The sequence below is a fragment of the Misgurnus anguillicaudatus genome, chromosome 17 (assembly GCF_027580225.2).
Source record: "Misgurnus anguillicaudatus chromosome 17, ASM2758022v2, whole genome shotgun sequence".
NCBI lineage: Eukaryota > Metazoa > Chordata > Actinopteri > Cypriniformes > Cobitidae > Misgurnus > Misgurnus anguillicaudatus.
In genome coordinates, this window is record NC_073353.2 from 38,241,940 (window position 1) to 38,268,386 (window position 26,447).

The following is a 26,447-nucleotide window of genomic DNA, read 5'->3' on the forward strand; positions in this document are numbered from 1 at the left end:
CATCAGACAGACACAAACAGCCAAAAGCATCAAACAAACCAAAGCCTCAAGTTCACCACAATGACATTTCACAAACTCTTCTCTTCAAGAGGAGACGACACAAACCCAATATCAGTATCAGTATTCACTTTCATTGTATGCAATGAGAAGCGCAGACATTTCTGACATCTCATTCTGTCTTTCTCTGAAAAATAAATGGATTTGGTACAACATGATGACAACATTTCTTCTTTATTTTGAATATTGACTAAAAGAGATTTATTTATTTTATTTCAATATCAAAACCTTCCAGCAATCACAAATGTAATGCACAACATTTATAAAAGTATTGAGTAAGCGGACAAGTATTAAACAAACATGAGTTTATTTTTATTATAGGTTCTATGGAACATTGTCAGGATATTGAGGCTTTTTTCTTTATTTTTATTGACAGAGAAATCAAAACAAGTGTTGGTATATTCATCAGTTATTGCATGTGAATCGACTCGTAGGCTGTAAATGACACAAATCAATAATATAAAGCAAAAACATTGAAACACTGCAGTGACAGTCAAAATCATGAATCAGGTAAAGAATACATCATCATCATCATCATCATCATCATCATATTGTTAACTTTGGTCAAATGGTCCAGTACGTTCACATATGCACACCACTTTGGGTTGAAAAAATGGCTTCACCTCAATCAATCACATTACACTCAACTGCATTCATTCAACATCATCTTACAAAAATACATTTCAACACACAAGTCATGTAAGCATTGAACAACCCTGAAACTCTTTATTTACACAAACAGATGAGAAACACAACTACAGATTTCATTTGACACGACACAACGAGACAGATGTGAGCGCTGAATATTTAATACACATTTATATCACAGAACAGACTGAAAACTTTACACTTCATGTTGTGTTGTTTTAGTCAAAGAAATGTTTTGCAGTCAATAGTTTCATATTAATATTACACATCATTAAATGTCAAATATTGTTGTTTCATTAAAAGCATTACAAAAACATGAGAATGTGTGAATGATTTGCTCACAGGTATCACATTGATCTTTAACGCTGAACTTTATTAATATATCATAAACATATTAGTCAAAGATGTTCAGTCATCGAATCAAATTCACATTTACGTCCCTGCTGTTGTACAATAAAGAAAGAAATCACAGTATTTTATTTTCTTAACTGGTCATTATAAGTTTTGGCAACAATATTTCCAAAAATATTTTAAAAATCACCTTTAAAGGCATTGGCACATCACTGAAGTCCACTCATTTTAATATTTCACCCAAACGTTTGTGAACGAGATGTCAAAAGGACAACACTTAGTTTCACACATTAAATATGGAAAAGTTCATCTTATGGTACACAATTACATGAAATATGCAAATGTACAACGAATGAGAAAATACTCTGTAAATGTGCTTTGCCATAAATATGTAATTATACTGCGGAATGCTTTATTCTGATTGGTTGAGAAATGTTCCACAGGTATGCATTATTATTCAATAAACACACACCTGACCGGTCAGATGTCTTAAAATAACCACCAGTAACCGTGGTGTAAAAGGAATAATTGACTTCGGTCTTTTGAATTATTTGTAAATAATGCACACCTGCGGTGTAACGGCACGACGGGAATTATCAGCTTGGGTGTGCATTATTTTACAGTCAATTATTCCTTACATAAATGTGTGTCATAAATAAACAACATTTCATCCTGTGAACATTTATCACTTAGTGCTTTAAAATAAATAACTTCATCATAAATTCCTTCATCACACCTGAATCAAACAAATCAAAGTGTGATTATTGTCAGACTGAATTCTGATTGGATGAGAGTTCACTGCAAGTAATCTTTGCTGTTTTTAAATGCTTTCAGATATTTACCATAGTAAAATCACCTTCAAGCACGCAAATATGGTCAACTGAATTTCTGTATTCTGCTGGAAGGAAATAAAAATCAAAGTTTCATTCACAGTGAATACAATCACATACACACACAACCGATGAAACATTACACAGATGACAACACATTATCTGGATAACACAAACACACTCACAGTGTAGTAATGACAGCGCTGAGCCCTTCATCATCATCATCATCATTATTATAGTACGGCCAATCACAGTTCAGTGGTATGAAGAGATTGTAAACAGAAAGAAATGACGTCAACATGAACTGAATGAAAGAGTTTCTGTTCATTTTGTGATGTCATCATGGGTCCAGTCTTCATACAGTGAGTGCCGGAGATTTAAGAGATCACAGGTCTTCTGCCAGAGTCCAGTCTGAAGATCTTCATCATAAGAGTTTAATGAAGACTCAATGCATTCTCCTTCATAAAGATAACATCCACTAACTGACTCCAGATCAGAGGAGACCGCAGCATAAACTCCAGTCACTGCACCATCAGCTGGAGTCTGGACAGAAAAAAATCATATCAACATTAACATTTATAGAAAGACTTTCACTTTAAACTATTTTAAACAAGCAAATGAAGAAGAAATATATCAGTTAACGCTGACAGAAATGGTTCAGCTGAAACATTAAATTAGAAAACCAAAACAAGAAATGAAAAGAATGAATAGAGTTTTATACGACAGGTGTATCAATGACTGAAACTTTAACTCTTATGTTCTTCATTTTCTCTACAGATATTTAACCGTAATTGGCCATACACACCAAACATGAAGTCTCGTGTTCCTCGCTCTACATCTATGTTTCATTCACTTGAGTAAAACATTTTCAACTTGCGTGAAGATGCGTTTGAAGTGGTTAGTGTGAGTTTTCGCACAATCGTGCTAACCAATTGGCGTCATTCGCATTGCCCCATGTGAGTTTACGTCTTTGCATGTAATCTACTCGCGCAAATTGTTGATTTCACGTTTGGTGTGTATGCCAAATAAGATGAACTGATGTAAGGAAAATCACAATGAACCTTTAGACCATTACTAGTTTTGCATGAATAATCCTGCAGTGATGGGCACCTGGAGGGTTAAAGGTCATTTGTTAAAGAAAGCGCACTAAATGATTTATCATACAGAAGAAATGTCTGTTTCAATCAAAAATCTGATCTGCTGACAGGAGAAGATAAAAAAAGATTGAAGAAATAACTGTGAATCTGGGATGTGATGATGTTTCTTTGTTCTGATGTGCATGACAATAAAGAAACACAAAATCAACAACTCAATGAAATCATTCAATCCTTTAAACAGAGACGCATTAAGATCTTCTGTTTTACTGGAGGATTTTTACAACATGAATCAACACCCTAAGGGTTCAAAGATTTCATTCTTTATAATTCAAATATGAAAGACATGAGATGAGATGATGGTGTGCTAACAGGTTTGAAGGTAAAAAAAAGAACATGACAGAAAAAAACAGACCAGTTTTCTCCTATTGACAATAAAGCCATTAACACTTGACACTATGATCTCACGTCATCTGCACACATTAATATCTCAACAAACCGAAATTATTTCATATAAACATTAAGGAATGGCAATTATTTAACCAGGTGAGTCATTTGAGAATTTACAATAACGACCAGGCCATGAGACAGCAGAAAAAGACAGTACCATACAAAAAACATAATAAAGATATTAAAAAGCTATGACATAAAAAAACAAACAAATAACTAAATACAACTACAATGATCCTGAATTATTCCTGAATAATGATATCATTGTTTTGATTTCAAACTATTAGAATAATAGAGTAGAATACTTCAGTCATGAGGAGATCACTTAACAGTGAAAATAACATTAAAAAAATCCTTCTTTTAGAAAATATAATCATAAAAACACATCTCACCTTAAAGAAGAGACGAGCGATGGGTTTGAGTGCATATCGGATGAGATGATTGACGTGAGAGTAAAGATCTGTGTTTACCACACCGGGATCAACCGCATTAACCGTCAGCGGTGCTCGGATGGACTGAAGTTTATAATGTAGATGATACGTGAAGAGAACCTGGGCCAGTTTACTGCAGGCATACGCCGCATGAGCGCTGTAACACTGCCTGAACAAAAACATCAACAAAAAAAACCCCGAATCATTTATATTCACCTCATTATATAAACTCTTCATGATACTCCAGCAGATTCATTCAGCTCACAATATCTTTTCTCTTCTTTATCTTTGTGTTTGAGATATCATTTGATTTTAGATGAGTTATTATTTATCAAGCATTTATAGACAAATATTCAGTGTTTGTGATGCAATAGCATGAAAATGTAAGCAAAAATGAAAGCAACTCAATAAAAGGAAAATTAAATTCTGAGTGTTAATTGGCTCCAGTGTCCCAGATACAGCTACAGGTCAATATAATTCATACCCCATAAGCTTTCTGCAAAATGTAATAGCAATGAGAATGATGCCAAACTAATCATTATAACTTTATCGGTTACACTTTATAATAAGGGTCCATGAATCATAATGAACTAATATATAAATTAATTCTGAGTTAAATATGCTGACTTCATGTATGTACTATTTATAAACTAATAAAGAGTCATCATTACCATCAACATGACTCAACACATCAATTCATTCTTAATGAACTAACAACTAAAAAACATGTCATGTCATGTACTTAAAGGCAGGGTATTGGATTTTGAGAAAATCAATGTTAACTTTAGCCTACTAGCACTGAAATCATGACCCCTCCGTCGGTTTAAATCACCATTCAAAACCACACCTCCTCTAAAACACATGAACACACACAGATCAGACGTTCACATCTCTCGTGTCTCATTCACCAGTAAGAAAACTTTGCAGTACAAAGTGAATAAAGCCGTCTCCATCTCATCAAAAGCAGTAAAGTTATCGATGTTAACGAGATGATGACGTATGATGACTGCATGAACAGGGCATGAACATTTATTGGTCTTATGCTTTTCACAGAAGACATATATGTATACAAATTAGGGCTGTCACTTTTAAAAAATATATCATTTGAACGGATATAGAATATCATGTGATGTATTCAAATATATTTGAATATTTACATGCTCCCCGCAAGTATATAAAAAAACAAAAAACAAAAAAACATGGGGATTCAATTAGAAATGTATAAACAGTGACAGTCATAAACAGGACTGTCTGGATTATGTTTTTTTACTTAACGTTTAAAACAGCAGGTTATCAGTATGAATATCAACTTATATGAAGTGCCACAATTAGTCATGAAAAAACGATTCAGAACAGTCAGAAACAATAACATGACAACTTAAACATCAGCGGGAGTAAGACATATAACCAGACACAAACTGAATCTGCAGATTTCATTATGAGAACATATTAACACAAGCTTTTTTATTCTGCTATAATATATAACACTATAACAATATGTTATTTATATACAAACTATAATTCTATCTTGACATGCACATTAGATTATCTGGTTCATGTTGGTCCAATTTAATCAATTTTTCACAAACTTATTGGTTTGGTGTATTCATTATCATTGTAAGTCTTTAAAAAGTAATTATTTTAGATGGAATTTTGCAATATTTACAGCTTAAATTATCTAATATAATTTTTAAAACATCATTCCACAGAATTCTGCAGATTTTTCCAAAAAATGTCCACAGAAAAAGCAAAAAAAGTCTGCAGAAGCAGGAGCCACGTCTTTACTCTCTTGCGCACAGTTGCCGTCGGGTTAGCATTTTAAAAACGGGATAGTTTATTTATAGTTCGAATACGGATATTTCACGTCATGTTCGAATGCATATTCGAATATCAAATAAAAAGTGACAACCCTAATACAAATACATTTAGTGATTGCTATCAGGATGTAAGGAGACCAGTATATATTTAATGATAACTCTTCATTAGTTCATGCTGAAGTTAAAAGATATTTATATCTTAGTTTATCATGATGATTCAAGGACTCTTATTATGAAGTGTAACCACTTTATATTCATGCAAATAACATCATTTTGCTTTTTCATGAAATACGGACAGATTTGTTTCTGAGATAAAATATAACATGAGTGTTTGTACAGTAAGTGTATAATGATGAGCAGATCTGGCACAAAATACTCTAAAATAAAACACCAATAAATGACAGTTAGGTAATAATCTCTAGTCTCAAAGTAAAGATAAATGTATATTGAACTTTTATATTGTAAAATTTCCATTATTCTACCATCATAATCATCAGACAACTCCCCCTCCTTGTAGGCAAATATACTCAGCTGTGTATAGATAATAATTAATCTTTATCATGACATTTCTTTATAAGTTTAGTCAACCAGCACCTTTATCATCTGTCATTCATCTGATCAAAACATGTAAGATTAACACATTTTAGCTCAGAGGTGGATCATTTGTACTAAACCAGTGTATTATATATATATATATATATGACACACCAAGAATAAACTCCATTACGTCAATTCTGCATGAATCTCAGATCTGATCTCTTGATTTATTCTGTAATCTTCTAGTGTAGATGGAGAGATTATGATGACTTACTTTAGACGGGTATGACGGTCTTATGTTCATTTCTACTTGAAATATGTGGTTTGTGATTTGAATATGAATGTGTTATTACACCTACGTGTTTTGAAGGTCCTGTAGATGAAGGTCAGCCGTGTAGTGTGCCGAAGAAGAGACATTAATGACTCGAGAGTACGACTCATCTTTCCCAGAATGCATCAGGGTTTCCAGCAGAAGGCGGGTCAACAGGAAATGACCCAGGTAATTGGTGGCAAAATGGGTCTCAAATCCATCCTCAGTTCTGCCTTCAGGGACCAGCATAACACCGGCTGAAAAACAAACAAGAAATATATCAACAGAGTACTAAACATTTCCTAATAAAAGGTTCAAAACCTTGAAGTCTCTTCTGCATTTATCTATAAAATACACGTCTGTTTCTTTAACAATCTTGTATATGACCGACAGACAGCACATGTCATATATGAGATGACTGATGTTTAACTCTTATCATCTCATTTTGATCCTCATGTTTTCATGGCTTAATATGAGAAAAAATGTTTCAGGCAGAGCTGCTGCATTTAATCCAAATGGACTTAAAATGCATTCAATAATACATATTATAATATATTTACCATATTTTACATTAGGATTAATTAAGGACGGACCGTTGAATTATTGTAAAATAATGCACACCTAAGGTGGTAATGCAGCACAACGCAAAGCAGAGTTACACCGCGGATGTGCATTATTTTCTAATAATTCAAAGGACCGGAGTCAATTACTCCTCTTATACAACGGTTACCACAAACATTGCTTTGGTTTTAAGTTAAAGACATTTAACAGGTTAAGTGTGCGTTTGTCAAAAAATAATGCATACCAGTGAAACATTTCTGAACCAATCAGAATAAAGCATTCAACAGACCCGTGGTATAAAGTCACCATAGATGGACATTACAGTATTGTGTTTGAAAAAGCAGGTCAGTTTTTGTCATGACAGAATGAATCTGATCCAATCAGAGCTCATGACCCATTAATCATCATCATCATCATCATCATCAGTCACACTGAAAAACACGGTCTGATATACAATATCTGAAGTTTATTAAGATATATTCAATCAATGATTATTAATGACCTCATATATGCACAGACAGATCTGGATCTTTAAAGTTTTGGATGAAATCTGTGAATAATCTTTTAATGACATTATATATCTGCACATTGTTCAGACACACTGAGGTAGAATAATCTGGATTAATCTGATATAAATAGACTCGTGTTATTTCTTATTGACTGACTGAGGTGAGAAATAATACAGCGCACATCTGAACAAGTCACAGACAGACAGGAAATATAATTTGAATTGAGTTAAAATAGTACAAATAAAAAGGATTAACTTTTAAAAGAGGACATGATGACGTTTGTGTGCCGTGTTCACATCCTCCAAAACTATAAACACAAATCATGTGAGGTAAAAGACAACAAGACCTACATTAAACACAGATTCACAGTCATTTGACATCTATAAAAATCATCACAATATTACTGACTTCAGAGATTTTTTTCATTTCTTTTGTACAAACAATTTTGTTAAAATAACTTTTTCTAGGTTGTAAATCTGGGCTATAAAGCTCTGCATGACGTTACATGAATAAAAACAGCTAAACTATTTGAAGCACACTCTTCCTGAAAAAAGAAATATGAAGAAGAAGTTTATATGAGACTACTTTACCATTATTGATGAGCACATGCAGGGGTAGATCTCGATCTTTAAACCTCTGGACGAAACGTCTCACCGACTTCAAAGATGATACGTCTAAATACTCAAAGTCCACTGTTAAAAGACAAATTCAAGAAACACATGGATTATTATTAAGTCATTCATAATAAAGGTGCCAAATGCATTGTAATCATTTGTTTAATTCTTTTCTGATATTTACATAGAAGGTTTGTGGCTTTATTAAGTGCAGAAATTATTTTAAATGTGGATTTACAACCTTTTATAATGAAATGATCTATTATTATCTTATTTGAAAGGGTCATGAATAATAATGTTGAGCTCTGCTCTGATTGGCTGTTTCTCCTTCAGTAGCTCTGTGTGTGTGTAAACAGATCTTATATTTGAGTCTGTATCAGATGAAGAGACAGATTTTGAGGAATAATCAATTGTTTGGAGATTGTTAATGGAAGTTTCTGAGTGATAAGTTTGTGTTTTTTTTCAGTATGGACCTGCAAAACTTAACTGTAACGTTAATAGTAGAACTTCAGCCTAAACGCTAGCATATAGCATTAACTAGCATATAGCATTAACTAGCATATAGCATTAACTAGCATATAGCATTAACTAAATTATAACAACATTGTAATTCATTTAATGTATAATTTAATGTTGTTGGTGTACATCTGGTGTTATGTTGAGATTGGTCTGTTTTCCAGCGGTCTTTTGCATGATCATGTTTGAGGCTCATGTTATGTCATTAGCATGTACACAACAACTCTTACTGTGGATTCACACCAGATGTGAGTTCAACGATTTGCGCAAGTTGATTACATACAAAGTCAATGCAAAGACACAATCAGACGCGTCCTCGCGTGGTGCGATGCGAATGACGCGATATGGGCGGCACATTTGCCGCGAAAACACGCGCTATTCGCCTCAAACGTGTCTTTGCCCAAATTGAATATATTCAACTCGGGCAAAAAATTCACATGACATCAAGTTAAATCCCGCAAGTAATCTTGAGCGAGTAACGCAATGCCCCACGTTTAGTGTTTACATAGCATATTATTCATCTATGGCTACATAAATACAGTTTTACATTCTACGGCACCTTTAACAACATTTCACATGTTCAGGTCATCTATGTTTGGTCGTACTATAGCAGAAAACTGATCTCAGATCATCACTTTTTACACAGTGCTGTATTATCAAATCTGCTCAGACACATTTTACAAAACAATACAGGAACTAAAGCTTACATAGCTGGAAGTGCATAAGTTAATTCGACTGTTTAACTCGTATATCTCATTTAAATCTCCATATAAAGTTACAGAGTTTCTGATGTGAAAAGAGTTTGAGATCATCAACTTTAACACTCATGCAGAAGTCTGTTAAGCTTATATCTGACAGACAGATTTATAATATACTGAAATACTGATGATTATATAAAACAGATGACATGTGAATCATTGAGTGTTGTAAGAGATAAACAGAGTATCAAGTAAACCAGACATTCATCAGCTGCTTTGTTTTGCTGAGATGTTATGGATTACTAAAATGACAGTATAGAGATGTGGGCCACACTAGAATCAGTATGCGGTTGTGTAGCGTTTCTTAACCTCAGGTAATTCAACGTCTAAATGTCAAAGAGAGGACGGCACAGACGCAGCGCTACACGCTGTAAGATAATAAATGCAGTCGTGTTTATGTCCGTGAGTGTCAGTGAAGCATCTGATGTTACTGATGCCCGCGGCTGAGATTTAACCTCATTCACACGTTTATAGTCTGAACCCAAGAAACCACCTCAGGGAAAACATGAAATAAATAGATACAGAGAACAAAGAACATCAAGCTGAAGCATGAGAACAGCTCACTTACTAGTGTGCACTATTAAATCAACACTAACTCACTAAACACCTTCACTACTCTCTCTGTCCAATCACACAAAAAGATTTTACTGTCACATATCTCAATATTTATGTATTTGTTGCCTATAAATCAGAGAAAACATTATTTAACTGTTGCCTAATAAATGTAAATTTTGCATTTCATGCAAAAAATACAATTTCGTTAAGAAATACACAATGCATGCTTTACCAAACTGTTGCTCACGAAATAAACACAAGGATGCTTATTCATCTGCACAAATACAGCAATACATTAAAAAAAAAACTGATATATACACACATCTATATATCATAGCTTAAACATTTAATATGTAAAATATAATATATGTAATATACAGACAATATCTGTAAAGATAATTAAACAGCAAAACATCTGCATTTACAGAAGGTCAAGAATCAAAAGGTTAAAGAGCTCCATTTATTTCATTTCATTCAATTCAATCTATTAAACGTATGACTTTAACCAAAAACGAGTGGAGGTTTTGATGTTTCAAGTCTTTGCTAGATTTGTCGACTCTGACCTGGATTAAGTCTTTGAGTCATGCAAACAGAAGCACAGAGATGAGATTTATTCCTCAGGATACACAGCAGAAAAGATGCGTCATAAACACATAAATCAACCTCTGCGCTAAAGGCATCAGAACTCAAACAGCGTCTCTGTGGACTGCAGCAGAAATGAGACCATGAAACAAACACAGATTTCTTTATAGGTGCATTCAGTTGTTTATATATATAATGTGACCTTCATCACTGCAGTCTCGCACCTTTATCAAACTGAAGAAACACAGGATGCATGCTGGGAAATATTCAGACAGTCAAGTCTCGCTCTGTTTGTACGCTCTAAAGTATAAATCTGTTTGGCCTTTGGGCTTTCCTCATGTCACAACAACTGTGTTTTCATCAAAACGTGAAGCGAATCTTCTTAAAATGTACAAAAAAAAAGAAAAACAAACAAATGCAAATTCAGTGGGTTTCCATTAGTTATTTGAGTGGATGACGGTGGTATTAGTAGGTTACCAATATAAAACAAGCACACTTCAAAATAAATACATGACTGTATTAAGTTACAATTGAACAAGTTGTAAATTAACTAGCAGTGCAGCTTGTAATTGCTAAACTGAATGCTGTGCACAGAAGAAGGAATGCAGTGTTTTTGATGCAGGCACTAACAGCAAGGGCATTTCGACAACGTCAAGCCCCATATATGATTAAGACAACAACAGCTGCAGCTAGGCAACTTTGATAATGACGAGGGCCAGCAAGGGGGGCAGACCAGAACCACACGCACACTTGTACAATGAATGTCTCTTTAAAGATTTGAACTATAAAACTTAGCAATTACGCTAATTCTAAATGACAACTTTATTGACATATGACAAGCGTTTCAGATAAAACTTCTTAACTGCATTGCTATAACATATGAAACTGCAAGAAACTTTTAAATTAGTAGTATAGAGAACATTCTCAACCCTCCATCAGATAACAAAATGATAAAAAAATTAGGGGTGCACCAATATATCGGCCGATGATGCTTGCTATGCTTCTCAATGAATTACAGTGAAATGTCGCTACATCCAAAAGCCAGAGGGCGCTCTCGTGCAGAAACTCAATATGCGCTCCAGACGAGTAACCATACACACGCAGCTATGACACGCATCTCCAAGAAATGGCTGAAGGATATATTTATATTGCTGTTCTTAAAACCTTTTCAGGTATTTTTATGATAATTAAGAATATGATGATTATGTTTGACGGGTGTGCTTTTTCAAATGCATGTCAAACTAAAGCCGTAGTACATGAAATAGCTGTGAATAAGATCAGCTGTCCGATTTAGAATAGTGATCAGCCATGTATTATTAGTTTTTATACCACGGGTCTGTTGAATGCTGCATTCTGATTGGCTGAGAAATGTTCTATGGGTGTTGATTATTTTTCTGTAAACCGCACACCTATCTTTTCAAATGTCTTAAAAATAGGCACCAGAGCAATGTTTGTGGTAACCGTGGTATAAGCGGAATAATTGACTCCGGTCCTTTGAATTATTTGAAAATAATGCACACCTGCGGTGTAACGGCACTCCGCTTTGCGTCGTGCCGCATTACCACCTTGGTGTGCATTATTTTCTTATAATTCAATGGCCCGTAGTCAATTATTCCTTACATATTGGCATTTATCGATGCACCCCTATTAAAAATATAGGAAAACTAATTCAAAACATATTTTAAAAACGTATTAATAACAATGTATTTTACCTTTCAAATCTGAGATGAGCGCAATTTTGCCGTCACCAGTGTATCCTTCATACATGTCTTTGTGAGCAGTGGTGTAAAGATTATTTAAATTATAATCCTTTATTACAGGTTTTGTTTCTGAACAAACCAAACACATGGGTGGCCCCGTGAACTAGAGATGCATCGATACCACTTTTTGGGAATACGAGTACGAGTACTTGCATTTCAGTACTTGCCGATACCGATACTGAGCACTTAATAAAAAAACATGATTTAAATTTACAGGTAACAGCTTTAGTAATATAATTTAACAAAAAAAAAAAAAAACAATGGACTAGTTTGGAATTAAGAACATTTATTTAAAATGAAAAGCATGTTGTATGCAACATATTACAGAATAAATCATTATAAAAAAATGCTGCTCAAACATAGACATTTCTCAGACCGTGGTATCAATCACAGGTATCGGGACTTTTAACGAGTACTTTAGAAAATGTGGTATCGAGGCCGATACAAGTACCGGTATCGGTGCCGTGAGTCACTGAAAAGATAATCTGTTTTACATTTTTGCTGGAAAACATGATTTTTGTTGTGATATGTTTCTTTTCTTTTTGCTCATTTTTCTATTAGCCTACAGTACTTCACATTAGCGAGCGTAAAATGTTTTTTTGCGAATTAAGGGATTTTTGTTCGAAATGAGCCGTTTTATTAGGATTTTATGCGCATTTTGAAGTATTGCATAAGAAATACGAATGAAAAGGCCAAATTTCTAATAAAAACCCAACAAATGATCAGCAGACACTGCTGGAGAGAATATTTCAACAACATCACTGATTGTTACAAACTGTGGAGAAAACATGATTACACAAGACAGGGAATTCAAATCCATCTTTTCACTAGATACTTTATATATTTCTGCTGACTTAACAACATTAGACAAACTGATTGATGTACTGGGAAATAAAAAGAGCTGTAAGAATGTGTTTTCTGTTAAAGGGCACCAATTTCATTGCTAAAAACAAGGTTATTTTGTGTATTTGGTATAATACAATGTGTTCACGTGGTTTATGAATAAAAACACATTATTTTCCAAATACTGTACATTATTATAGCTCCATATATCCCTCTCTTCCTGAAACGCACGGATTTTATACAAAACTCATCGATCTGAAAAGCGCTGTGTCCCTGATTGGCCAGCTAATCTATACGTTGTGATTGCCCTTAAAACATCTGACGTCAGTCGGAAATGTGACGCTCCTTACCATGTTTGAAAGATTTGCTCGCAATGCTAACAGACTGAAGCGGGAGGAATTATGATGATGTCCGTCTTGACTACATCTATCAATCTCAGGAAGTAAACTGTTGCCTACAATCCATGTGTTTGTTGTTGTCCAAGAAAAGAGATTTAAGCTGGAGACGATAACTCGCGTCATCGTTTACTTTAGGGTTTGTATCTTTTGCATATCGTTAACATGAACTAACACACACTTACACACCAAAGGAAATGTAAAAACATCAATCGGACCATTAGTGCTCTTTAACTATACAGTACAGTACTGTTATTATATATATATATATTATATGTAAGGAATAATTGATGACGGGCCATTGAATTATAAGAAAATAATGCACACCAAGGTGGTAATGCGGCACGACGCGAAGCGGAGTGCCGTTACACCGCAGGTGTGCATTATTTTCAAATAATTCAAAGGACCGGAGTCAATTATTCCGCTTATACCACGGTTACCACAAACATTGCTCTGGTGCCTACTTTAAGACATTTGAAAAATTAGGTGTGCGGTTTACAGAAAAATAATCAACACCCATAGAACATTTCTCAGCCAATCAGAATGCAGCATTCAACAGACCCGTGGTATAAAGCTGTGTAAAACTACACTAACGGCCTTCAGCGGAGAGATTCATCATCTCAGAGCAGAATAAATCAGACCCTGTTTGATCTCTCAGGTTTATGGTTAAAACTGTGACAATAGTTCATGTAGACATAAGAAAGACTTTATTAAGCTAAAGGAAATATTTAGAAACATTACACACTAAGAAAGTCTTGTCTTATTTGTGAGATTTGGGCTGAGATTATAATGAAGGCATTTAATCGGTCACAAGCCTCCATCTGAAGATCTGATCTTCTAATGCTGCAGGCTGTCTCAAATGAATCATTCATCAAGAGTGACTCACGCTGAAATTTTAGTGAATCCGTCTGGATGAATGAACTCTTTCTAGTGTCCTTTTGCGTTCCTTTAACTCTCTACTATGTGACAAGTGACTTAAGAAAATGTGCTGCAGCAAGCGTAGTGATATTACACAGCACCTGAAAATAGTCCCCTTGGTTACTTTCAATTGCAGAGGACTATATTCAGGCACTGCGTAATACAGCATGTTACATCAGCAAAGTCCTTGATTATAACACCAGAATGAGAGTATAGTTCATATAGCCATAACTGCCTAGAAAATCACAACTTGTAATATTCTGTTGGTCTTAGTATACGATGTAACTACAGAAGTGTCAAGTTTTAAATAGAAAAAATATTGAAACTCTTTGGTTATTTTTGAGCGTAATGCTAATGGTCTAATCGGATTCAATGGATTGTGCTAAGCTATGCTAAATGTGGTACCGCCAGACCCGGAGATCAGCTGAATGGATTCCAAAACGATAAAAATCAAAAAGTTTAACTCTGGGAAAGTTAAAAAAAGTGGTGTCTCTTTAAATTAATTACATTGTTGTTATAATGCTAAAAACAAAGTTGTGACTGCTGAGTTAGCGCTATATGCTATGCTATATGCTAGTTAATGTTATATGCTAATGTTTAGGCTAAAGTTCTACTATTGACGTTACAGTTACTCCAAACAATTGATTATTCCTCAAAATCTGTATCTTCATCTGATACAGACTCAAACATAAGACCTGTTTACACACACACAGAGCTACTGAAGGAGAAACAGACAATCAGAGCAGAGCTCAACATTATTATTCATAACCCCTTCACATAAGATAATAATAGACCATTTCATTATAAAGGGTTGTAAATGAATATGTAAAATAATTTTTGCACTAGAAGCCTCAAACCTTCTATGTAGATATCAGAAAACAATTATTACAATGCATTCTTTGGCACCTTTAAATTATTATCGTTCTCTGTATTATCATTCACTGTATAAAGAATAAACGCTGCCACAAAACAAAATGTCCAGTGAGAACATGAGCTTGATCTTCATTAGAGAAGAAGAGCAAACTCTTTCAGTTTATCCTAAACATCACGACAGCAGCTAACCAGTCGGTTTTCATGTGGAAAAAAACGAATTTCACAAACATAATTCAAAACTTAGGTGGAGTTCTGCTTAATAATATTTTTGTCACTAAAGTATGTCTGTCTTTCAAAGCCACTGAGCAGTTAAACATCAGCAGATTCAGTCATGTTGTTTATCATATAATGCAGTGAAATTAAGCTGTAAATTTCATTTGTCTTTAACAGAAGTCCAGCATTGTGATTTGTGCATTATTTTCTGTATATATGATATAAATGAATGTGATGTGTCTTACCCTGAGCTTCTGAGTTCTCCTCACGAAGCTTCCTCACAGCAGACAGACCCTCCTCTTCATCATGTGAGGCTGAAATTTAAAAGTAAAGCTTTGATTAGCTACTGTATTCATGAAATAATCCATGTGATCATCTTTTATACCATAACAATACCATAAAAATACAGAAACTATCCATCAGATTGTTAATAAGAGTAGTTGATAATGAAGCACATGACCTAATGGCACTCATTTATCAGCGAATATTACTGCTGTATGCTGTATGAAAAGCTTATTAAGTCATCTAATTAAATGTGCTATAGATGAAGAACAAAATCAGAAATAACACGAAAAATATGCTTTGATTTAGTCACAAAGGGCATGAAAGTGCTTGAAAATATATAATTAAAAGTCTTTCCATTAAAATCTACAAAGTTAAACCCAAAAGCTTGTCATATATTTCCATGAAAGCTTAACATTATTTTGTATCATTACACAATCTTTCTGCAGTTCTGAGTCTCAACACTTGTATAGTTTTTAATAATACATTTCTTATATAAGTATTAGTATTACACACAGCCTATCCTCCATTTCCAAAAACATATACATATATATAACTAATGGTCGACCAATATTTTTTTAGTTTGTTTGCTTTTTTAATGGCCAATACCGATATTAAGAAAGCTGTACGGTATATATGAGGCTGATATAACACAAATGCTATCACAGTAAATAAGAGACGAACAGAAAATTGGTGAAACATCAACATTTGTTATGCATAATATTTATAAATTTACCCGTTTAAAGTACTTGAAAAGATATTTATAAGACATAAATAATGTGGATCTGACCTCTCACAGTACTATTTGAATAAGTGTGTTAAACTAGTGTGTTAGGGTTACGGTTAACCCTAACCCTATCCCTTTAAAGACACAACACAAACTGATATTTGTCATGTGTGGGGACATTTATAATAAATGTATACATTTATTACCTATAATGACAAACATTCCCAGATTCACCAGCTGTCTCACCGTCTCATAGCCGATTCCTTTAGTACCACCTGTCACAACAGCAACCTTGCCATTCTGTTTGGCCAAAACTGTGAAATAAAAGAGCAAAAATTCTTTTCATAGTGTACGTGGAACAAAGATTTACCTTTTATTATAATAACTCTAACGCTTAAGAGGAGAAATCTCAGAGGAACGGTCACGTGTCATGACATTACAGAGTCTTTATATCATTTAAGGACATGAACTGTGTAGATTATTTAATACATCTTCCCTAAATGATGAAGGTATTTTATCAAGGGTGTAAGTTTGATTTTGACATTGCCACATCATCACAAAGGTTTATCAATGTTTACGTGAAAAGTATTTTGTTGTCATAATCTTATTTATTATGTTACAGGCCAAAAACAACAAAGATACAATGGGTTTATTTTATTTATTATTTCCAATTAATTTGAACTTTTTTGTGATGCCATGAAAATTTCCTCCAGATCTGCTAGCCATCACAAAACATGGTATTATTTACTGGAAAATAAACAACAAACAAAAAAATGCTAACTACATACAGTGTGCACTATTCCTGTACATATACTGTAAACAACTCGTCTTAATATGGAGTTGTTATGTATTTGGAGAAAACACTGTCCCTGAATCAGTGTCACACAACTTGTCCAGTACCAAACTGTTGTTATAAGAATGTTTTCTTCCTCACCCCCGATAGCCTGCAGTGCACAATCATGACATCGCGTCTTGTTGACAGAGATTTGGCGCTTTAAAGGTGCAGTGCGTAATTTTTAAAAGGATCTCTTGACAGAAATGCTAAAAAATATACAAAACTATATTATCAGTGGTGTATAAAGACCTTTTAACAATGAACCGTTATGTTTTTATTACCTCAGATTGAGATCTTTTTATCTACATACACCGAGGGTCCCCTTACATGGAAGTCGCCATTTTGTGCAGCCATGTTTCTACAGAAGCCCTTAACGGACAAACTTTTTTTACTAATTTGTCTCCCAAGATGACATGTTTTTCCGATGGCGGCTACCGTAGCTTCTCTATGCGTTTCAAAAGCGAGGAAAGAGCAGTGGACTGAGCCTCACCACTAGATGCCGCTAAAATTTACACACTGCACCTTTAAACTTCCAAATGCAGCCTACGTCAGACAGCGAGTAAAGACAAAGCCAATCATAAAGCGACGTGGATGAGAGAGGCGGGACTCAAAAAAGGCAAAGCCAATGATATTAGCGACTTGAGTTACGGAGGCGGGACTTGTTGCAGAGAACGAGATCTGTTAACCGTTTGTGTACCAAAGACTGCGTTACTTTTACAGAACGAGTTGTAAAAGATTTGTCTCATTTAAATGATTAAATGTTAAATAAAATAAGTAGTAAGTAAAATACACAGGGCACAGACGGATATCAGTGATTATTTGTAAACACAGATGAATTGTTTGGTCGAAATTATTGCTAGTGATTGTGACATGTCCCTAGGGTCCCTACCCCAATCGACCCCCTTGTAATTTATTCAAAGTTAACATTCAGACTGAGAGCAGCAGCGAATCAAACATCACCGATGAATCTAAACAATAACAGCATGAGAAAATCTGAATCATGTGAGGATTATACAGGGATTATATGACAAACTGACGGATTCGTCCTGTCAGACACAGATCACAGTCAACTCTAAACTCACACTCGTAATGTCAACACAACGCGTGCCACACGCGACGCTTACTTGCGTGATGATTAAACGCAACATGACGTCACAAACCTGGTAACGCGAAACTTCTGTTCCACAGCTGATAGAGTAAAACCTTCAGACCGATCATATAAAGCTTCAGGAAGGGAATCAGTCGTGACACGATCCACATGATTACTCCACGCGCGTGTGTTCTCTATAATGAGACCCAAGTGAGACATGAGTGAGATTTTATGTTCCGCTACGTGCAGTAGTTCATAGGAGTCGGAAGCCAAAAATGTGGGTGGGTCCAAAACATTTACTGGAGTAGATGCCTTTTAATTAAACAACTGTTTATATAGCCAGCTTCAAAAGGTTTGTTTACCTTGTTGTGTCGAAGGAGCAGGCGAAAGAAGTGAAAACACGGACTGGAGTTTAAATTATATTGACTCTAAATGAGCCAAATGGAATGGATTTGAGGAAGCACTAGCAGCGTGGACGTTAAGGTTGTAGCTAAAAAGCGGAACGGAGTTTACTGACGGCGCTCTGACAGATGAACAGACATGTGCGATTAGAAAGAAATTAGAGAAAAAGTGATTAGGTCCAATATCGTTGGTCTTAAAAAGTGGGTGGGTCTTGCACCCCCATATGGTCCTGACACCCTGCTGGATCGACATCATAGTTATTCATCTTTACGCTCCAGTTGACATAGCAATTCATTCTTGCTCATAAGTGATCATATTAAAGGAACTCTTTAAAATGCTTATTGCTCTTCTCTTTCAAAAGTTGTTTTGATGCTTTGTTTTAATTTATACAAAATATTGTAGGCTACTTAACAGCACATTATTTAGCATGCTATTGCATATCATTGTTTTATTCAATATGGCACAGCCCTAAAACAGATACACATTACAGCAGATCATAACAACGTGGGGTAAGTTGTCTCAGTGGTGAAGTTAAAAGCAACTAAAAATATAAAACATTGTTTTGACAAACTTAAAATATGAGACACTGGCTCTGACTGTGTTTAGATTTAGCAGCTATGCATGCACATTTAAATCTAAATAATATAAGAAATGAGATCAAAGTCCAACCTCTCATGAACTTTTACATCTAGTGCTTGTCTGCCCTACATTAATAGTTACAATCATCTCAGCAATCAAATATTAATGTATATCTAATGTGTCTTTGGTTAGTCATTCAGTATTGTATCATTCAGAAACTAAATGAATTGTTATGGTATTTGTTTAAAGAACTAAAATCACAGATAGACCTCAACGACTAACAGCACATATACTGGTGTTTAAAAAAGTGATGGTGTTCATTCTTCTCCATTACTAACATCTTGAGTTTTCTCTTGTTTGCTGTATTTTATGTGTTTATGTGTTTTAGGACGATATAATTGTAATTCAGAGTCAGGCAGTGTTAGAGTCACCTTGTCTTGGCCTGAAGACTCTTAGCTGCGGTTGTACTCAGTTGTTTTGTGCCGCAGGTCCCGTATTAAAGATTTAGCTGGATTCATGATGTGGATGTGTTGCACAGATTAGTTTGACGTAAAATTTACTACGAGCTTCTTGCTGGGATGTGTTGTCTTTATTTAAACAATGTTCAGTGTTGTCCGGTATACGAGAGCTGGTGATACTTGCATTTTCACTGCAATTAATTCCATTTAAGTTGGTGGGGTTGGTGGTTCAAGTTGTTCTTAACCAAATTCTCTTTATCATAATGATAACCAACTAAATACAGCAACAAAAACTTTACACACTATTAAAACAATAATATTCAATGAAAATACATAGAAACATTTTAAAAATAACATTATAGGCCTAACATATTTCTATATTTTTTTCTCTGTATTCAGTGGCATGCAGGGAGCTGGAAATCTTCTGCCAGGTTTAAGTAAAGCTACTTGAACACCACAAAACTGGGTCTCAAATGGATTAAGTAAATTAATGGGAATTGCTGAAATAAAATTTTGACAAAATGTTTAAGTATTGTGTTGTATTAATTTGCATTTTTGAGTGATAGATGAAATATCTTTAACAGAAGTTATAGCTGCAATTTTATGCACATGCAAATTGCGAGACTATACAGATTATTTGTAGTTTTAAAAATGCATTCGTCACACATCAAGATCATTAAAAATAAAAGTGAAGTCTTGATATGCTTAAAGTGAAGGCCACATACATTCATAGAAATGTAAAGATATTTATAGAGACTTCAACAATGCGTGTCCATTGAAACAAAAGCTAATGGACATGACATAAATGTATTCAACTTGCCAGAGATGGAAACACAGTAAGCATCTTATTTCACCACATCTCATCTCATTCAAATCTCCCTCATGTCTGCAAACAGTAACTTTACATAACGGTTGACTCACTTCTTCTATTTATAAACCTTTTTCTTCATTGTTTCTGTGTCCCATTGCATTATATCAACTGTGTCACACAGCAGCTTGCGTGGAAGATTTCGCTTGACAGCTGAAAGTGAGCGTTTGGCGGTTTTTGCATTAGTAGAAACATGGACTGCTTTAAATTTTTCCCATGAGAAGCTGCCTGGCCCACTTTCTATGATTGTCACTCTATTACGTTTCCTGGAGTTTCTTATCTTTGATGTCGCCTCCCCCACCTGACAAAACGCACCTCAAACAGACACCTGAAACCTTCATGAAGTCTCTGTGCTGGTGGCCTGTAGATATTTGAATGCTTGTGCCTGAACACATTTGGCATCTATTGCTGCTTGGGTTGTCTACACACATACATTAGGCTTTCTCTGTAAGTTTACATATATAGACAGTCCAAGGCACACATCTAATGAAATGCATGATGGAAAGGATTTCACTTTCCAGACTGATATTGTAATCTCATTATGTGTTTGTAAATATTATTTTATTTTATTAGGTTATTTTAAAACAAGTTAAGTTGTATTAACACACTCTAAAAATGGCTGGGTTATTTTTGACCCATAATGGGTAAATATTGGACAGAACACGTGCTGGGTTAAAATTGACCCAATGTTGGGTTGTTGTTGCAACCATGGGGTATAATAACCCAGCATTGAATCAATTTTTAACCCAGCACGTGTTCTGTCCAATATTTACCCATTATGGGTCAAAAATAACCCAGCCATTTTTAGAGTGCATTATACATTAAAACCTTCAGTTGGTAATACATTCTACACACTAAAAACGTCTGGGTTATTTTTGACCAATAATGTGTAAATATTGGACAGAACACACCGCTGGGTTAAAATTGACCAAATGCTGGGTTATACCCAAGGTTGCATAATAACAACCCAACATTTGGTTATTTTCAACCGAGCGGTGTGTTCTGTTCAATATTTAACCATTATGGGTCAAAAATAACCCAGACATTTTTAGAGTGTAGTTCAGTAAACTTAATTTTAAGTTGGTTTAGTTTTTAATATCAATTGCTCTGTCCAATCTCCACTTAGTTCATCAAGTTCAAAGATCTTCTATTTTGAATTTATTGATATTACTTTTGGTTTTATAAAACAAAAAATTATAAAACAAATAACATTTTTTTTTAAGTATAACACACAATACATTAAGTGATGTTTACGTCATTGTTTAAGTAAGAACAATATCTGGGTTAACAGTGTACATTAAGAGTCAATTATAAAATGATTTGTGTCATTTGTGTTCCCATTTTTCTCTAAAGCCTACAGTATACTGAGCATACTCGTCTGTGACAACGTACCCCATAAATATAGTGTCTGTTTAATGAACCGTATTTGATATTAGTTTGGGCATGCCAGTGAATACGTCATATAGCTTTTTTAGTCAGCCCTGTGAAAGTAAGAGCTGTGAATGCAGATGGGTGGGATGTGAATCAGTGGACAAACAGAAATGTTTCATGTGATTTATTTGGTGTCACAATTAAAAGAATCACTACAACAATGATCAGTTTTTATATGTTTTAAACTCAATTGATAGCAAATACTGCTCAGAAGACATCTACATGAATAAATTGTCCGGATGATTTACTCTTCTGCAGAGAGTGTCAGATGTCAATGCATAAGTAAGTGTAATAATACGGGTTTGTGAAATGGGCACGTCCTCAGATGTGTGTTTGGAGCGTGCTGTGAGATGAGTTCAACAGTGTACTGCTCAAACACACTGCAGTGGAGATTATTTGCATCTGCCCTTGAGTTCTCCTTCACAACCCCATAATGGCCAATAATGTAAGCTTGTAGAGCATATAGACAACCTGAAACATGTAGGATTCATTTAGCCTCCACACATCGAAGAACACAGCGACTGAGATACGGATTAAACAAAACGGCACAGCAACAGCAATATGGTATAGATAAATAAATAAACTAGATGGTTTATGACAACAAATACATTGCATGCTGGCTTTTTCAGATGCATTTAATGCTTAAAAGTTTAAAGACTACAGACTGCAAGAGAGAAGTATCATTTATTTATACCAAACTATAAGAAACCCAAATAGCATACAGAAAACCAAAAACATGACGATATTGAAGTACACTACAAAGTGCGCTTTATTCTGAAAAGAAACAAAAGTGATGGAAGTGAATGAAGATGATGTGGCAAAACATTTGAATAATCTACTTTATAACAACATCACACAGATGATGGCACGATATTCATTCTGTTCACGTCCTTTACGCATGAAAGACTGACGGACAACATCGGACTTTTTGGGGTTTTTATCGTAAAGCTCGTCGATATATTGTATGTGTCCTCTCATCTTTGTGATGTGTAGGATAAGGACGCTGTCTGTAACTATAATGTTTTCTGTTAATTAAGCCTTCATTTGTAATCGACGCTTTAATGAGAAGATCGGTCACATCACATATCGATCGCCTTCAATTGTCATTAAAATGCGCGTGTAATGGGTAAGAAAGAGACCTTCATTTACAAAAGAATGATTGGAGTATGTGGAGAAAGATAACGCGTCTTACCGGGGTCACCCTGACATCTCCATCTGATCCACAGCTTCAGCATCCAACATCAAATGCCGTGATCGCAATCCACGTCTCTACATATATACCACAGGATCACATAAAGGATGAGCAAAATGGCAAAAATAAAAAGAGCTACGAGGATTGCCTTAGTGACCGGCGATATAAGAGACTGCATGACAGCAGAGCTCAGATCTCATTTGATTCTCCTCATCACCCGCGCGCAGATCTTTGGATTTCTGCATTGACGGTCGCCGGATCAATTATTGCCATAAATTCCCGTCCGTCGTGTTAAAGGCGATACATGACGAGAGATCACCGTGAGTGACACGCACGAGCAGAGGAGATGTGATGTGGAACAGGTTGCTTCATCAGAACTTCATCAGATGCGATTGTCCAATGATGCTCCGCGTAAAGGGGAAAGCACCGAGTTTTATGCTCATCGATGAAAAAAACAACCGCCGTAAAAACGCTCACAGTGTTATCATTATTTTTCTCAGTCGTTTTGGAGCAGTTCTCAGATCAGAAATTAATTTTTCAGAACACTTTGTTCAACCTGCACATCATCAAGTCAGTTGTGAACAACATAAACGCAAAATGCAAATGTTTTGGCATCATGCAGATGAAGTGTCTGCTGTTTGCTACATTTTATCATCAAAATATTAAACTGGTTTGTTTTGAATAGTCTTACACCTCAAAACATTTAACAATAACTTCATCATACAAGTAATTTCATGCTAAATTGTTGACCTTGTGTCAAAATCTGTTACTGTAAGCATGTTTTCCATGTTTTTTAATGTTTAGTAAATGTGAACTGAATTAATAAATTGTTGTCAAGTTAATCTTGAAGTTTTGAGTTACAGAAAATGTGACATTTCTTAAAGTGTCAAGTAAATCTTTGTACTGTAAAATAAAAAATAATCCAAATCACAATGTGGGTAATTTGTTTACAGAATAAAAGGTAAAAATGTGAATTTGTCCAGTTTACATCTTAAAATACTGACACATAATTGATTACTATATACTGATAACATGGCTAAACATTTTGACTGTGTTGTTTATGAACAATGACACCAGAACTTTCCATTTTGATGGGACTGACATGTTTACTGACATAAAAATGTACTTTTGAGAGATGAAGAAAGGATTTTAAACAAGTTACTTTTGCAGGACATTAATGATGTTTGTTTGTACGAATCGTTAAGAATTATTCAAGAAATGCCCTAAAGAGAAAAACTGTATTGCAAGCACATTATTTTCTCATTTTTATTGGCATTAGCGGCAAATAGTATCAGTGCGCCGTTTCTAGCTCAGCTGATCTGTATTTTATATATACACAAAAATGAGAATAAGGCGATGACTGACTCCAAAAATCTGAAGTATGGTTTCATCAGACGCACATGCGTTGTCGTGGTTGCACATTGTTGCAGTTCCGCGTTGTCGCGGTTATGCATCTGGACAGAACTTAACTTCCGGTCTCTGTTTGTTTAATGGTCTGACTAAACTGAACTGTGGAACAAATACCTCGTTGAAAATAACAAATGTTTCGGTTTCTTTAAGACTACTGATCATGGATCAGCGCTATATGAAGGGAGGTTTGGCAGCCGATCTGTAGTTAACATTGTATAAGTTATATAGTACACATTTTACACACTAATCCCATACAGCAAAAAAAAAAACAGTTCTCTGACCAAAAGTATATTAAAAAATATATGCTAAATACATTTTTTAGAAAGTAAAGCTCAATTAAATATATTTTTGAATTTGGAAATATATTTAATTTTACATTCCATATAGCAAAAAGTGTATTCGTTGTCATATGGGATGTTTGCTCAGTGTAGTTTTTGATAAGCTTTAACTATGATTTGAACTAAGGTTATCTATACTTGTTTATTTTGCTTGTTCTCAGCAATAAACTGCTCTAAAAAGACTCGGTTGTTATTGATTCTTTGCGGCCCATACGGTTTACATAGAAATATTTTTCACAGATATATTCTTGAAAAATACTGTAAATACTGCTCTCCATATATATTTCAATCCAAGGAATTATATTTACATAATATTGTAAAAAAACTTTGTTTATCTGTAAACATTATAGGTTTTAAAAGGTTCAAATTAAATATATATTCAACTTCAAAAATATACTTTATAAAATTAACTTGTATTTAGCAATATTTTTTGGCAAAGAATATACTTTTTGCCATATGTGATGTAAAATTAGAAATGCTTGTCCTTGAACATTTTGAAAAATATTTTGATATATGAAGGTAAAACTAAATATATTTCCAAATTCAAAAATATATTAAATTAAGCATTACTTTCTACAAAATGTATTTAGCATATATTTAAAGTATATCTTTGGCAAGAGAAATGTATATTTTTTGCCATATGGGGAGTTTACCGGACGTTGCGTTTGTTCCACTAAAGCAGTTTGTTGATGTTGTTACTGCTCTACACGTCTGAACAGAAACATTTCGTGTTTGCTTTAAGTCGTTTTGTTTACCGTGCACGAGGCTAACAAAAGATAGAACTGACTATAAAGAAACCATCACTACAATACTTAATGACTTACTGTGTTTACCCGCTGGGTGGCTCGGCTTCTGTATCCTTACTAATGTGTTCAGAGGGAATTTCCCAGGAAGAGTCCGTTGGGAACGAGACCAAGGCGGTGTGTCAAACTCAAATGATCTGCACGCGGTGCTGCCTTGTTAGGGAGCTCATGCTCAGTAGAGTTTAAAGGTTTGAATCACGACCATCTGATCTGGCGCAGGGGTCAACACAGGGCAAAGGGCTTTAGGAGCAGGTCAAGCAAAAATAACACACGGATACGTTTACTGTTATGTTAATTAGCATCGTTATGATGGAAACAGTGACTCATGCTGTGCATGCGCGCGCTCATTTATTAGAGAAGATACAGGACGGGGCGGGAGAGGATTGGGTGTGTTTCTCCTTCATGCATCC

General features: G+C 34.8%; 1 protein-coding gene across 4 annotated transcripts; it reads right to left on the reverse strand.

Annotated features, from left to right (window-relative positions):
• Positions 1-347: 347 nt before the first annotated feature.
• LOC129451555 (polyprenol dehydrogenase) lies at positions 348-26,394 on the reverse strand. 4 transcript variants are annotated; one of them, XM_055214798.2, is made up of 8 exons: positions 23,487-23,879; positions 18,627-18,750; positions 16,838-16,945; positions 15,868-15,936; positions 8,186-8,287; positions 6,575-6,782; positions 3,823-4,030; positions 348-2,429 (listed from the first exon to the last, which is right to left on the reverse strand). In XM_055214798.2, exons 2-8 carry the CDS (start codon positions 18,724-18,726, stop codon positions 2,211-2,213), a joined length of 1,014 nt encoding a protein of 337 aa, XP_055070773.1. In that variant the 5' UTR covers positions 18,727-18,750; positions 23,487-23,879; the 3' UTR covers positions 348-2,210. The 4 variants fall into 4 exon arrangements, with proteins under 4 accessions (XP_055070773.1, XP_055070772.1, XP_055070775.1 ...); XM_055214797.2 differs by lacking the exon at positions 23,487-23,879 and adding an exon at positions 18,919-19,017; XM_055214800.2 differs by lacking the exons at positions 18,627-18,750; positions 23,487-23,879 and adding an exon at positions 26,059-26,394.
• Positions 26,395-26,447: the final 53 nt, after the last annotated feature.